At 33.1% G+C, this 16,477-nt stretch overlaps 1 protein-coding gene across 2 annotated transcripts in view; it reads left to right on the top strand.

Moving 5' to 3' along the window:
• The first annotated feature begins 3,838 nt into the window (after positions 1-3,838).
• The window catches only part of LOC129798983 (transcription factor cwo), a 36,368-nt gene continuing 23,729 nt past the window's right edge, over positions 3,839-16,477 (top strand). Inside the window, exons 1-2 of one of the 2 annotated variants that reach the window (XM_055842540.1) lie at positions 3,865-4,185; positions 4,751-5,876. In XM_055842540.1, the coding sequence (XP_055698515.1) occupies positions 5,824-5,876 (53 nt within the window). In that variant the 5' untranslated portion in view covers positions 3,865-4,185; positions 4,751-5,823. Of the gene's footprint in view, positions 5,877-16,477 lie in introns of both variants that reach the window. The other variant, XM_055842541.1, reaches the window with a different exon arrangement.

Raw genomic sequence — 16,477 nt, 5'->3', positions numbered from 1 at the left:
TGGAAACTTAGTATGAGTATGCAGAAGAAAAAAAATCGTTGCATTTTAAATAATTTGATGCCCGGATTTCTCTCTAATTCGGGTGACATTTCGGTCCCAAATGCCCGAATTTGAGAGAATCTACTGTATGTATGAATATTATAGTTTGTTTCTCCAAAATGGTTTTGCTTAAAAAAAATTGGAAATATGAAATATAATTAAAAACATTTTTCAATATCAGAATTTAAAAATTCGTCATATTAAAGCTTAAATATTTACTTTTTTAGCAAATAGCTGGAGACTTGCAAAAAATATCTGAGATTCCTTCAACCTTCTACTTTGCAAAACGTATGAAAAAATAACTTGGGGTAGTCAGGAAAAAATATTTTCTTCATGGGACACCGGTGCTCCAAGGGACAGAACAAATTTAACCTGAAATTAACTTTCAAAAATTAGAAACTTCATAAAAGAACATATTTACCTAATTTGTTGAATCACTGTATCAAAGTTTTACCTACATATTCTCCATTCATCACTTTCTTAAAATTTTACACACAAGAATTTGTCTAATAGAATATGAGGAATTATGACCGATTAAAATGTTTTACAAATCTGTGTTAATTAAAAAAATGAATCCTCAGTGATTCCAATTTCACTATGAATACATTTTTTTATTTGTCTCGACAAAATATATTGAAAATAAATTATTTTTTGCGAACAAATACGTTCTTTTCTACTTGTTCCTCGGATCGGCCCACTTTTTTTCTTGGAAAATCACGCTCATCGCGCTCAGCTGTCATCTTCATGGCCATTATTGGATGTTTTTTTTTGTGAAGAAACACTTTACCAGTGAGAGTATTATGAAATTTAACAATTTTAGAACTGTATTCGTGTGAATATATAGTACACAATGCAAGAGTGACGAAAAAACTTCAATGAAGCCTTGTAGAGTGATTTGAGTGCCAAAAAAGCAGATGAATCGTCATCAAAAACTTCTGCCGATCCGTGGCTTACCTCCTTCCGATCCGTGGAACACCTGATTAAGTTACTTCCGATCCGCGGAACACACTGAATCCATGCATTTAAACCTATATATTATTAATTTCCGTAAGTAACAAAAGCGTAAATGCACGGAAATACATACTTAAATGGATAACTTATGTATCAATTGGCATACGAAAAACTACCAAATAGTGTTTTGGGGGTCATATTTTCAACTAAATATGAAGCATGTCTCTTAACATTCCGATCCGTGGTACACTTCCCTTATAACTTGCATAGACCTACACCGATGTTGTATGTTTCTTAGAATTCGAACAAGGAATTTAGAAAATAAAGAATATCAACATTTTTAGCCCTATTTTTGAAATATTTTCCTTGAAGAATATATCAATTATTACCTACTTATTATTCAAAATTTATGCATTGATGATTATTTCCTAAATGATTTGAATTCTTTGAATACGAAGCCGCTATTTATTTTAGAATTTTACAAAGATTCTTTTCTCAAGAAATCTTTTATTAAGAACTACCACTTGGGGTAAAAAGTAACAAAAGGTATGGAGCAAAAAGTAAGAAAAACCGAAACAATTTATGATGTCTCACGGCACAAAAAAAACGTTTGTGTCGCCGCTTGTTGTTTGCATTGGCCAAACGATTTGCAGTCTTTTCTTTTGTGTGTTTTTTTCTGAAATATCTTGAAAAGCGCTTTTCTCGTTTTCTCACTTTTCTCGCAGAGAAAACGGTGTTTTACAAAGGTGTAGATGTAGATGAATAAATTTTCTATAAAAATACGTCCTCTAGGTATTTTTTTTTTTTCAAATTTACGGAAGCTCGTAATGAAGCGAATCAAAATATGATAATACCCAATGTCTGGTACTATTTGCCCCAGCATTTTTGAGAATAGTCACAAAATTGCCTTTTAGAAATTGGCTCGATAAACGTATTTTCTTACAAAATAGAAGAAAATTACTTTCAGAAAGTTGTAGAGCGGTAAATTTCCTATAAAACTGCACTAATTAGAAATTTCTGGGGCGTTCGAGTAGTTTGTAAAAAAATAAAATATCCGTTTTGTGACTTTTTGCCCCAGTCTCCCCTTATACAGTAGGCTCTCGCTAATTCGGCTCTTTTACGAGCGGGCTACTTTTTTATTCGGGCAGCAGTTACATTTGAAAATTATGAAGGAATCACCGGGAATCACACCTAAAAGTTTGTTGTCATTTTTCAAGTTTGATTATGATTATCAAATATGAAGCAAATATGCTCGAATTTGCCTTGGTTTGGCTTAGTTATTATGTGATTTTACATTATTAAGAAATTTTCACTACGTTTAACATGAATATGAGTGTGTAAACTTAGTATGAGTATTAGGGTGTTTCAGCAAGGAAAAAAGCTCTTGGCACTATTATTAGGGTGCTCTACATGATGAGACAAGAAAGTTTTTCATGGATGACCATATGATCAGACCCTGTTTAGAGGTGGCTGGAAGACCCTCTTTGTAGTGTAAAATCAAAAAATTGTTCTACAGAGAGGGTCTTCCAGCCACCTCTAAACAGCGTCTGATCGTATGATCGTCGAAAAAAGCTTTCTTGTCTCATCATGTAGAGCACCCTGATAATAGTGCTAAAAAATTTTACCTTGTTGAAATACCTTAATGAGTTTCCGAATAAATGCACCACCTCTGCCCAAAAAACTCTTGGAGCACGGTAGAAGCTTCCACATCACGGGGAAGGCGTTTCTGGGCGGTGGTCTACACATGAACTAAGCAGATTATTCTTTTACGGAATATACAATAACAATATAACCATGATTACATTGTAACAAAAATATTCCGATACGATTAATTCCTAGCGCACAATAACTTTTGTTTTGTAAACATGTTTTTGTCATTTCAATGAGAGTGAGTGATATCTAGATCTAGTCATCTCGCTCACTCTCATAGAAAATTTTGAAAACATGTTTAAAAACAAAAGTTATTGTGTGTTGGGCATTCCTTTCGAGCAAACTGAGGTTTCATTAGTTTATTTCACTACACACGGCTCTTCGTTATCCGACACTTCGTTATCCGGGTGACAGCTCCCAAACACTGCGGTTGATGTATTCAAAATTATTTTTATTAAACATGAAGTTTCTCCAGAGTAAATTAAAGTATTACAGTAGACTCTTCGATATCCAGCACTTCGATATCCGGGTGACAGCTGCCAAACACTGGCGGTTGATACATTGAAAATTATTTTCATTAAACATGAAGTTTGTCCAGAGTGAATTAAAGTATTATTAACATTGTATCGAAGTTTTTAATACATAATTGTGATAAAAAATTAAACATAAGCACACCATGAAGAAAATTCTCGTTTTCTTTGTCAGACAGAAAATAAATTCACACTGCACAAAATAGAAAAACCGTTGATCATTCAAAAAACCTAAATGTCATTTTGTCCCCCAGTCAGCCGGATATCGAAGAGTCTACTGTATTATCATTGTATCGAAGTTTTTAATACATAATTGTGATAAAAAATTAAACATAAGCATACCATGAAGAAAATTCTCTTGTTCTTTGACAGACAGAAAATAAATTCACACAGCACAAAATAGAAAAACCGTAGATCATTCAAAAAACCTAAATGTCATTTAGTCCCCACGACAGCCGGATAACGAAGAGTCGAGTATACTATAGAGACCCCTTCAAAAAAAAATCAAGATTTTCGATTTTTTCTGAAATTTTCTCTGATCCAAAAACACTGCAGAGAAAATTTTGTGCAACTATTGGACTTTTTCACTGGGAGGACAGAAATGCAAAGAGGGGCAAATGGCGAAATTTCTCCATAGTACTGTTTTGCATGGAATGCGCGAATTTTTTGACAGCCGCTCACTTGACAACAAAAAGTGAGGTTAGTTGGTGCATTTTTTTCTGGAATCGTCCTCTTGCACATTACTCGCTAAAACCAGTGAAATCCTGAGAAATCTCAGTTAATTCCGAGTGAAAAGTATTCTTGGGCATCCTGTGAATTGAGTAGAGTCAGAATTTTGTGTAAGTTGCGGTGTTTGAGGTGAAAAAAGTGCGAAAATTGGAGTTTGTATTTTGAGTGGCTTGGGGAGTCCCTTCCGGACCTGTTGAATCTTTCCCAATCGGGATTGAGGGCTTTAATTAGTTTTTTTTGTGGGGTGTCCAGTGGTTAAATTGTGGGCTTAGCGTGACGAATAGAGGTAATTTACATAATTTGTGATATATTCTGTGTGCTCACGGTGAAACAAACTCCTAGAGAGGTGAAAAACGCATTTTGTGGCACGTGAGCTCAATATCGAGGAAAATTATACACAACACTTATCCCCAACTCTCTCGATGTCTGTGGCGTGTTATTTGGTGTGAGAGTCTGATGAAATGTGATTTTCAATGTGAATTTTTGTATCAGACAGAGAGAGAGAGGGATTGTGAGCTGGTCAGGAGGAGAGTGGAGCAGAGGTAAGGGAGATTGGGTGGAAAAGTGGAAAAGCAAAACCAATACAGACAATTGAAATTGGCACGTGTTCCATCAACGTTTCCTTCGTGAACATCCAACTTTGAGAGGCCCCAAACGAGACATACAGCTGAAGCATATTTTTTTGTCAAGCTCCACGAATTGTGTCTCGTTATCGCATTGATATGCATGTGAGCTGGGATTAAAAACGTTTTTTTTTATTCTCTTTACTGCTGACTTCCAATACACACAAGCCTGGTGGGAAGTGAGCCAAGAGAGGTAGTTCTCCGATGCTTTTTCGGTTATATTTTTAGTTCAATTCGATCAGCTCAGCTGGAAGCATTGTTTTTGCACACACAATTTTTGCCCCAAAAATTCACAGGAAAATTCCCATTGAGAAGTTTTTGGGTGGTACGAGGAAGTTTCTAGAGAGGCACATTGAGAGAATTTTGAGGAATTTTCAGTAGAAGGACTGAGGATAATATTGCCGGGAAGGATTGATTGATTGAAGAATCGAAAAGCCGGAAAAGTCTTTAGGAATCTTGCAATCAGTGAAACATCAAGGACACTCTGAGGACTCTGTGCTGAAGTTTCAAGAGAGTCCAGATGATAATTCTCGAGAGAATTATGTGGTTTTGCGAGTGTTATCACAATTTAACTATGTGTGCTTGCGATAAGAACCGATGATTTGCATTTGAGAACTGAGAGCTTAGTGACTCACGGACAGTCAAGCCATTAGAGCCAGTTTTAGCCGATACCGGAGAGCCCCATTTTGGAGAAACCCAGCTTCAGGAAAAACTTCTCTATTTTCCCTAAAGAACAGTGTGTTTAGGTAGGGCCTGTGTGAACCTTCTAAAAAGTGAAACAAAGTGCAGACAGTAAAAAAAATCCTTATCAGGAAAAAGACTTGATACTTTTTTTTTGTTACAAAGTGATTCAGTGAAGATTAGTAAAATAGTTGGACGAGAAAGATCAAATTTAATGTGTACATCAATTTGTATTAGTCGCAACAGTCGGGTCACATTATTTTTCCGAAAGCCACGTTACACGCATTACTGTTCCGTGTGGAATGTTATATTGAGTTTCGTTTATCAAAAGAGTGCGATTTGATGGCCTTAGCAACAAGTTGAGGGAGACAGCGTCACAGCGAAAAATCTTGTCGAGCCACCGCACAAATATCATTTAACATCATCGCTCGAAACAATTTCTGCGTTCGTCTTTTTTTCCTCTCTGTCTTTTATTTTTTCCTTCAAATAACAATCCAACTCGCAAAGAAAACACCGATAATTGTGTGAAGAGTTGGAACAAGAGTGATATTACCCGGACATAGATCCACCACCAAAACCCCCCTTTCCAACCCAAATACCCCAGTAGTGGAGCTACAATCATGGAATCGTACTGGGAACAGAACCACTTGCCAAATTCCGTCAAATACGAAAAGTAAGTACCTCTTAAAAATACCAAAAATTTATGACCCTTCTCTCCTCTCCAAAATGACCAATTTTTCTCCGATAACACCCTCAAAATTGTTTGCTACAAAAAAAAAAGATTAAATCTCTCATGTCTTCTGAGCAGAACAATATAATCTAATATTTTTCTTTTTGGATAACACGAAAACCAAATAAAAGTCACTCTTGCTCGAGCTACAAAATAAAAATGCCTTGTTAATTTTCCAGCCATGGAATTCGTTCGAGTCTCACGTGACTGATACAAAAACGTTCACATATTGCTTGATATATAAATAATCCCGCACACATTTGCAGTGCATGACGCAAAAGTGAGCGCTAATGGGGTATTTACAGGCACTTGCCACTAATAATCGCATGGAGAAATTACTCAAGAAAAAAAAGAAAAAAAAAGCCTCTTATAACTGATAACCCAGCAAGAGGAATAAAAAAGCAGTCACCTCCAGAGAAAATCCTCTGTGCAAAGATTATATCCCAACTGTAACCCTTCAAAACTCCTCTCTCTCACCTGAACTTACAAACGTCAGTCACGTGTTTGGCCTTTCCACATTTTTCCGCGAACGAGCTTCTTTTTTTTTCGAGGGGGGACCAAATCGTGTGGGTAAAAATGATGGAATATTCCATTCACAAGATGCTCCATTTATCATTGAATTGCTTCATTTTGGAGAAAACATGTTTTTTTTTTCATCTCCAATATATTATTCATCGAGAGAAAAGAAAATGTGTCACATGATTTTTGCGAGACATCTTTACACACGCGAATTTCGAATGCAGTCACGATGTTGACACTTAATCCTTCTGGTGCGGGGGTTTTTTGGGCACGTTATCAGCTGCAGTACAAAAGCAGGCTTAAGATTTTTTTCAAGGGGTTTACCGGGAAAAAAATCCAGTTAGACTAATATCGTCTTCAGGGTAGAGGTTTAGTCAAGATCCCAAAGGTCTCAAAATCCAAATAGCTACCAATTTAATTACTTTTTTTCAAAATCTAGTTTTGCCCTTAATAATCCAATTCTAAAAAGTCCGGCACACCTTTTAGATCAGGAAAATTTCATGTAATCGAAATTCGAATCCCTGTCTTTCTCACACGTTTTGTATATGTCTATCCTACTCTTTTGGACTCTTCTTCTTCTATTAAACATCACAACAAATTCAATTGAGCTCAATCGAATTTGGAATGCGAAAGAATGGGATAGACCATGCAAAGCGTATGAGAAAGAAAGGGATATGAATTTTGATTTTATGAAATATTCCTGCCTGATCGAAAAAATGTGCCGGATCCATAAGTTAAAATTTTCAAAAAAAAAAAAATCTTGATAAGAAATTAGAGAAGTTAAGCTATATAACTAAGTCGATTAAGCCTTACTTCAGAAGTGCGTATAATGCTCCTTATAGGGGCATCAGATTGGAATGGAAGTTTAAGGACAGAATGACCTTGATTGTCAATCTTCAATTGTAGTGCTTGTCTAATCCATATTCCGAAATTTCATTATTTGCACCTTATAATTTCCAATTTAAGATTATTGAAGTAAAGAAAATTTAGGATTTTATTTAAATTTTTGTGTTTCCAGCAGATTCTTTATGGCGCTGGCACACCTTTTCAATTTAGTAAAATTCAATCGATTGAAATTTTACCTCTCTTCCTCTTTCAAACTCTAATCAGATATAGCTATCTCTTTCTGTCAAATGGAAATTGAAATTTCAATGTCATTTTCAATTTCAATTTTAAATTTCATTTGGCAGAAAGAGACAACTATATCTGCTTAGAGTTTGACAGAGTAAGAGGTAAAATTTCTAACGATTAAATTTCACTCAATTGAAAAGGTGTGACAGCAACATTTGGTTTAATTTCATATGGCACTGGCACACCTTTTCAATTGAGTGAAATTCAATCGATTGAAATTTTACCTCTTACTCTTTCAAACGGAAATAACATATGTTTGTCTCTTTATGTCAAATGAAAATTGAAATTTCAATTTCATTTTCAATTTGAATTTGAATTTTCATTTGACAAAAAGAGATGGGTTTATCTGATTTCAGTTTGAAAGAGTAAGAGATATAATTTCAATCGATTGAATTTCACTCAATTGAAAAGGTGTGCCAGCATCAATAAAATCCAAATTTCCATTATTCATCATCCCAAACGTATTGAATATGCCTATTTTAATCTTTCGTAATCAAAATTGGATTGAAATAAATTTAATTTCGTGTGATACTAAAAAAAAAGAAGTGTACAAGAGAGGAGAAAAGACATATTTTTGGGGGTCCCGATCGAAATTCCGAGAGCCAAAATCCTGAAAGCCAAAATCCTGAAAGCCATTTCTGCGTAAGATTTGCAACAAATTCAGATACAGAGAAAATGCAGATATAGTCGAGTTGTTGATCCAACGGACGCTATGCGAAAACTAAATCTCGAACGCCAAAATCCCAAAAGGCCCGAAATCCTGAATCTGCAAAATCCTCTGAAAGGGATGAAATTATATGCAGGATAATGTGTAGAATCCACACACAGAAAAATTTTTACTCTAAATTTAAGAATCTATAAGACTCCGAGAACTTAAATTGGACTTGATTCCCCGAGGCGTTTAAATTCAGAAGCTCTTTGAGATTTGAAAATTACAAGAAAATAAATGATCAAGGATTTAGGATTAGGGCATTGGCATTCATTGGATGGGATTTGAAATTAAAATCCTACACTGACTGAGAGAAATCCGAAAAAGTTAAAATAACATTCCGGAAATGTTTATTTTACCCTGCAGTATTGATCCGAAATCGATGTAAATATTATGCTTTTTAGGTGTATTAGGGGTTAAAGTTGCCCTTTTTCATGTTATTTTTACCCTTAAAAAGGTGTAAAATTAACATTAAAAAATGTTGATATATTTTTTACACCTAAAAAGTGTTAAAATTACGAGGAAAGAAAGTTAATCGCACCACCATTTTTTCTCATTGTAGGGGTTTCTGTTTAAGAATTTTTCATTGTGTGCAAGACACAGAAAATTTCCCTTTGCTTCCAGCAAGCGTGGCTGCAATCGTGGGGGTAACTGTAACATTTTTAAGAATCCAGGATTTTGGCGTTCGAGATTTTGGCTTTCGGGATTTTGACCGGGATCCGCGAAATTTTCCGATTACTCTGGTACACCTTTCAGGTCAGGAAAATTTCATGAAGTCGAAATCCGCATTCCTTTCTTTCTTAAACCTATTACATTTGCCTATCTCACTCTTTCGCACTCTTCTTCTTATAAGCATCACAACAAATTAAATTTAGCTCAAATAAATTTGGAGTGTGAAAGAATGAGGTAGATTTATGCAAAACGTTTGAGAAAGAAACGGATGTGAATTTTGATTTCAGTAAATTTTCCTGATCTTAAAATATGAGCCACAGGAATTAGTATCAAAATTAATAGATTTCCTATTGACAGCTAGAAGCTATAATAATGCTTAATATTTGTATTACGAGACTACATTTAAATTCCCTGGAGATTTAAAAAAAAAATCTTGAAAATAAAGAAAATTCATCTTTAAAATTAAAGACAACCTAACGATTTTTAGAGATTCATAATCTGTGTTTTGACAAATTTTACACTTAATTAGTTTTTAAATTCAGCACTTAAGAATTTAATTCTTAAATTAGTTTTACAAAAAAGTACAAAAAAATGAAGACCAATTTAAAGATTTCATGCTTCAAGATTTATCTCAGAATTGTTATATTATATTAATTAGTTAGACATTCAAATAATAATAAAAAAAAAACAAAATACCGAGATGGTTCACAGTTTCTTAATTTTCCTTTTTTCATGAATTATGACTCTGTTTAAATAAATATTTTTTTTTTCATTTTATTTATCTTGACCAAATTTCGTTTTTACTAACCATTTTTTATTTCTCGTATATTTTATAGTGCTTTTTTTATACAAAAATCTGACCATTTCAATGAAAATACTGCCAAATCTACTGCAGCGTTCTGCTTTGAAGTTAAGCCAAAGCAAAAACCAAAATATTAAATTCGGTTCTCAAGATCATAAAAATTCCTGAAAATGTTTATGATGCTTTTATTAATTCTAAAAAAATATAGTGCTCATTTTAGAGTTTTTAGACCTAATTTTCTTACTGATGAAAACTTTATAACTCTTTTTGACTTTATAATTCAAAGATATGTTTTATTTAACTACATGAATAAAATCTAATTTTTAAATCAGAAAATATAAATTCTTAAATTTAAGGTTACTTTCAGTATTTATTTGAGAAACCAAAAAAAAAAAACATTTTTTCAAATTCAAAAATTTGTTTAAATCCAATCTCGTAAGCTTTGGGGTTTAAATCGGTATAACAATTTTGTTCACTATATTTATTAAAATTTCGCCTTATACTTCTACCAGGTTTGATTATTTTTATCTAATTTTGAATGAAAATATTTTAGAATGTGCTTAATAATTCCGGAATTGTGAAAACAAAATATTATAAATTTTATTTAATATTTAGGAGGGAACTCTTTGGGTTCTAAAGAAAGCACTCGGGACTCGGGACGATGTAAGTTCGTTACGTGTAGTAGACTAAAAATGCAAGATATTAAAAGCCTATGTTCTAACTTTTTCAATTTTGTCTGCTTTAATTATGTCTCTTCATATTTGTCCAATTTTTATCCAGTCATGGATGCATTACGGAATTTGCAAAAATATTCGTGCAAAAATCTAGTAAAACTTCTTTTGTTTACATTTTAGAAAACGCGCGAAAAACGTGTAAATTTCATCATTTTTCTGAAAAATGCTTGACCAATTTCCTAATTCTTTCTTTCATGGTAAATGAATATAGAAAAAACTATAATAAAAACCATGGAAAATCCATTCTCGTAAACAATTTTTCTCACACAATCACGAAATAATCATCCCCTGCGTATAATAAGTAAAAAAAACATTAGGATTAGGACCTTAAATATTCTTTAAAAATAAAAAAATACGACTCAAACGCTAAACCGGGATTTTGAATGCGTTCACATAGGGGGAAGTGGGGCACCAATGAATTCGAGCAACTTTGAAATAGGGCCTGTTTTCTTTTATTTTTAAATGAACCCTAGACTTTATCATTTTATAATTTAGGTCCACAAATCAATTGTAAAGATAATACATTATGATCAGGCTCAATTCCATTTAAAAATAGGAGAAAAAAGTCCAATTTCAAAGCTGGCCCAATTTAAAGGTGCCCCACTTCCCCCTACACAAAAGATCTTTTAAACCTGTAAAAAAAATTGAATTGAGTTTTACTCGTTTAATGTTTTAATTTTCTATTGAATATTATGTCTTCAGCATAACAATATTCAAAGGTGCAAGGAAAATTACCATGATTTATTCTATGCAAATATTGATAACTGGCTTTAAATTTTTTTTGTGCACTTGAAAATAGAATCTCAAATTCTCATTTAAATTTTAAATTGGCTTAAGATATAATATTTCAAGTCAGTTTCTATCAAAACATCTCAACCATTTCTTGTAAAATCCGAAGTGCTTTTCAAATAGTCTCGAGAAAGATTTATCACTCAACGTGAGATGATACAAATTACAAAAAAGAAACTATATACAATAATAAAATTAAGATACTTAAGTAATGAAATGTTCGCTGTATATTTAATTTGTGCTTTAGTTTGTAGAGCTAACTTGGAAACAAAGTGTTAGGAAAATTGCTGATAAAGCACCAAAGAGAGAGAGTGTCTTATCAGTAAAGTATAAGAATTTAATCCGGCTCTAATCGTGTGTTTTCCAAATGAATTATGCAGAAGTGTGAATTTATTTTACCCTTTTTATTTTACATAATGTACTTAAGACGAAGCTTTTCAAATCTTAAAATTAGAATTTTTGGATTTTTCATAAAAATGTTGCAGGGTGTAGTAGTAGGAGAAATTACTCAATCTTATCTCATTTCGTTCTTACAAATAAAGCACATTTTGCTACAGCAGATTTGTAACTTGAGAATAAGAGACGAAAATGATCTTTCTGACGGGTTTTTCTGAAAACTTGGTTGACGAGAATTCAACAGTAATATGGTGTCCATGTTGAAGCAATATTGTAATGAAAACAACAGTCACTGGCTCTTCTTATCTCACATCGTGAAGCTTTTATAGAAGGAGGGAATTATAATCTAAAAATATAGCAATATCTCGAGAGTGAAATGTCACTAACACACGATGTACACAACAGAAAATTACCAACAAAAGGAGAGAAGCAGAACCACTATGTGTGAGGCAAAAATTCATGTCACGTTTGGGCACTTTTTGTGGGAAGATCGTTAGCAAAATGCTAATCAATAGCGTATGGATAGGAGCTTAGACGAATTAGATGTGACTCGTGGTTATCCCAGCTTTTCTGCTGTGACTTATTTGTGAAGTGCTAAAAGGGAACTTAAAAAAAAACGTAATTATCGTAGACTTTTATGCTTGATCTGATCAGATAAACAAATTAACGTAGACGAAGAGGGGAGTGGGGATTATGGAAGAAATTTCACAGAAATGTTGAAACCTTCATTATTTTTTATTATCTCTGATGTTGGTTTAAGAAGTGATCCCTATGACGTCGAATTTTGAGAAATTAATCGGTCTTGAAATGAAGTTTGATATTTGAGTGTTTACCTAAAATACAGGAGGTACCGGGATTAAACACGTTTCCGGGACAAAAAAAAACCGTGAATTCGTAATTAGCAATATAGAATAGTTCCATGTTCAGAAGATATTTCGTCGTTTAGATCAGGAATTATCGTTATTTACTCTTACTGTAAATCAGAAATTCTTGTAATCTCATAAGGATATGACGAGTGACGATCATTTATCATCATCATTATTTTCAACCGATTATTCTTATTGAGGTCGGGGGCCCATGACATCAAGGTTAGCAACCCACAAATTGTCAATCCTGCGCCAATTTAGGAGGATGTTCGGGTTCGATTTCAAGGCTCTCTAAGGCAAGATCCTGAATTTGATGCAGCTACCTTGTCCTAGGTCTTCCCCGAGGTCGACGCCTCCTTAAAATAGTTTGCATAGCTTTTCTTGGGATTCTTTCTTCATTCATGAGCTGAACATGCTCATACCATCTAAGTTGTGAACTTTCAACTCGATGAAGTAACTCCTAGACTCTTAGTTCCTCACAAACGGCTATATTCCTCACTCGATCTCGACGAGTGATTCCCTTAACCGACTCGGAGGTACGTCATCTCGGCAGCTTATATTCGCGATCTTATACTCAAAATCTACGAATTTTGGAGAGGGGGGTCGTCGAAAATAGGAAACCAATATGTCTTACCGTTTGGCCTCTATAGATCTGACCGATAGATAGAAGACGATTATACGCCGTGGCATCATTATAATATTAAAATCTTCAGAATTTTAAAATTTTGATGAAAATTAAAAATCGGGTGTTGATTAGGTGATGTTGATTATATTGTCCTTCCTTTAAGCTGAGCAATCCTCAAAATTTGACGAATTTGTGACGAAACGACGATAAAAAAACTAAACGCCAAATAACATAATATTAACATTAAACCTACCAAGACCGCGTCAAATTGATCGGTTTAAAAACTTTTTAAAATAAACTCATATTTAAACGGTACAATGTCACTAAACTTTCTGAATTTCTTTAAAAAAAAAAGCATGTAATGTATTTTTCAGTGTTTAAATTTTTATGTTTTTCTCTTTTTCAAGAAAAATTTGTTCAGTACCCTACGTACCCCGGTCTGTCATTTGACCGAGCGCGTGGGGAAAAACGTCCAAAAACGGTTGGTAGATTAAATGTTAAGAAGAATTTCTAAAGATTTTGTATAGATCTTGTTTTTTTCAATCTTTATCTCACGTGGTAATATTTTCTAATACATTTTTTTCTATAGCCCAATAGCCATCACTTCGTGTTTCATGTTCTTATATTAGTTTGCTCAATAATGAATTACCGGTTTTAAGTTCAGTATCCACGGTATTGATTATAATACCATAATTTTAATTTAATAACAATACCAAATTTTCTCAAAATAAGTGAAATTTGGATAGATGTCAAATTCTAAATATTATTAAAGAAATATTTGGACATTTAAAAGATAATTTCATTATGCCACTTGAATAGAAGCCCTTGTCCTTACTATTAAAGCAAAAAAGACTGGGATAAGTAATTTTCGCATGTCTTTTCTTATTTTAATTTTGGCATCGTTCATAAAATTTTGTAAAATCGAGAAATAGGTAATCTGACGGGGAAATGTTAGGATTAAAAAAACGGATGCTTTCAAATTCCTTGAAGAAGTTCTCGGAGGTTCTTACGGGTCATTAAATACGTGTGTGGCCTGGCGATATCCTTACGGAATAGACGTCCTTTCCTTTTAGCCAAATATGGCCTTTCTCTTGTTGATAATTTTGCTTTCAATCGATCAGTCAATATTTGGTTCGACAGAAGGATTTTATAGATTATTTCCTTTAAATTCTACCAGATCACAACTAAGTCTTACTGGTTTTACCAGTAATGGCTTGGTTACTCTTCAATTTATTGTTCTTTATCTCTCAAAGGTTTAATTAAATCTATGAGGAATAAGATTGTTGAATATGCTTAATATACTTATGTATTGAAAGACAAAATTCTTATTCCTATTTTGTTTAATAATACTTTTCATATTTTATATTGCCTTTATATAATAAAATAAAATTAGCAATTATTTTGTAAGTGATTTGGTTGTAATGAAAGAAGATCTCTTTCATTCGAATACCCCTGTAAATTATTTGAAATTGAAATATTTTGTACATTTCATCACTTAACTCAATAAAATTGGGAAAGATCAATATTGTTGCTAATATGGGATTTTACGAGCAAGAGGCCTATGAAAGATCAAAAATAACCAAAAATCAATTAATACACTGGTCTTAATTTTTCGATACATCATAAATCTCAATGCCAAACAATTTGTTAATTGAATAAGCAAATCTTTTGCTTATATTCTTCCGTCAAAAAATTTGCAAATTTACGCCAAATACAGTATACTAGACAAATTCTGTAAAAGATGTTTTTTTAATGTCTGATAATTTAAAAGATTATTCCGGGAAAGATTTATTGATAAATTGTATCAACAGAAGGATCATGTAATAATCTCTGGACAAACATAAAAAAGTGCGAATGTGAAAGAGGAAATTGTCTTGATGACTCGATTTTGAACATAAAATAACTTTATTATGTTTAATTTTGTCGGCGGATGATGGAGAGAGCGAAGACACAAGGTCGCAAGAGACAAACACGAGATCACAGTCAAGAAGTCAAATAGAGAAAAATTTTGCTCAAGTGTGAGACAGAGACGGAAGAGAAGCCTCGAGAATTTAAAGAAAAAAAAATGTGATCATTCTCCAATATTCATTGAACTTTTTTCCTCGGTCGCAGATAGAAAAAGGAATTATTTGAATAGAGCAAAGAGAAGACAATCTCTACGTATAGGCAAAGAGAGATTTGTATTCAAATATACCAGCAACGCCCAGAGAATCATTTCAGTTAAATTTACATTCTGACCAAAAACAGGGAAAGGCTAAAAGAAGAATATTTCAAATAAAATCGTTTGTGTCTATATTTGAAATGTCACATGCGGTGAAAAATTGATAAATCACATTTCTGGAATTATATTTTCGTCATCAGAAATTAATTCACACGTATATCTGAATTTATTGACTTATAGAAAGAGATGGACACATTGATAAACAACTCGAGCCATGGTAAAAAAAAAAGAATTCACTTGGTGAATCATTTTTGCTGATATGCCATTTTTTTCGTTGCTTTTTAAGGTGGAGAAGAGAATTAAATGGCTCGATTTTTGAGGACAGGGTTGAAGTGGGTGGGCTTTTTTCCTTGTCACATGTTCATCCTTGAAAGTAAATTGGTGCATGATTTTATAACATGTAATTTGTAATTAAATTTGTTGGGAAATTATCACTTTCAATATATAGGTATAATGATTATTTTGAGAAAAGGAAATATAGCTGATGAAAAGACTGATGGGAAGTTAGAGCACCCGTCAAAACATCTTCCAACATTTCTGTATTTTTAGTTTTTGTAGTTGCAATAAATCTACAATTTATTGCTTTTGTGGTTTCATTGTAAAAAAAATCAAGGTTTTTTTTGCAAATTTTTGAGACAACTTGATACTGTACGTTCCAATTTTTAATTCCCACTTGGGCTTCTTCCCAAAAGAGGAATCCTTGATTTTGCAATTGCAATTTCTGCCCACTATTCCACTGTTTTTCACTTAAATGTTTCCTATTTGCAACTATACCATTTTTGCAATTTTTCGATCATATAAAAAAACATTTTTGCAAAAAACTATAGTAGAAGATTTAAATTGCACGATATAGGGTGGGGAAGGCTTTCAGGCTTCGCACATAGGGTAAAGGCTCATAATTTTGTCCAGTCTGCTTATAAGCATCGATGTTCCAAGTTTGAAGTGCGATATTTTCAATACTAATTGACTTTTTTTGTTACTCTCTTTCCAGAAGGGTTATTTAGCAAGGGTTTATTGTCTTTGTTTTTACTAAAATTAATCTTAATACGTTTAAAAATGAATTGATATGTACAGGTGAAT

This window comes from Phlebotomus papatasi, chromosome 1 (genome assembly GCF_024763615.1).
Source record: "Phlebotomus papatasi isolate M1 chromosome 1, Ppap_2.1, whole genome shotgun sequence".
Taxonomy (NCBI): domain Eukaryota; kingdom Metazoa; phylum Arthropoda; class Insecta; order Diptera; family Psychodidae; genus Phlebotomus; species Phlebotomus papatasi.
The sequence above is the reverse complement of the archived record's forward strand: the minus strand, read 5'-3'. Positions and strand labels throughout refer to the sequence as shown.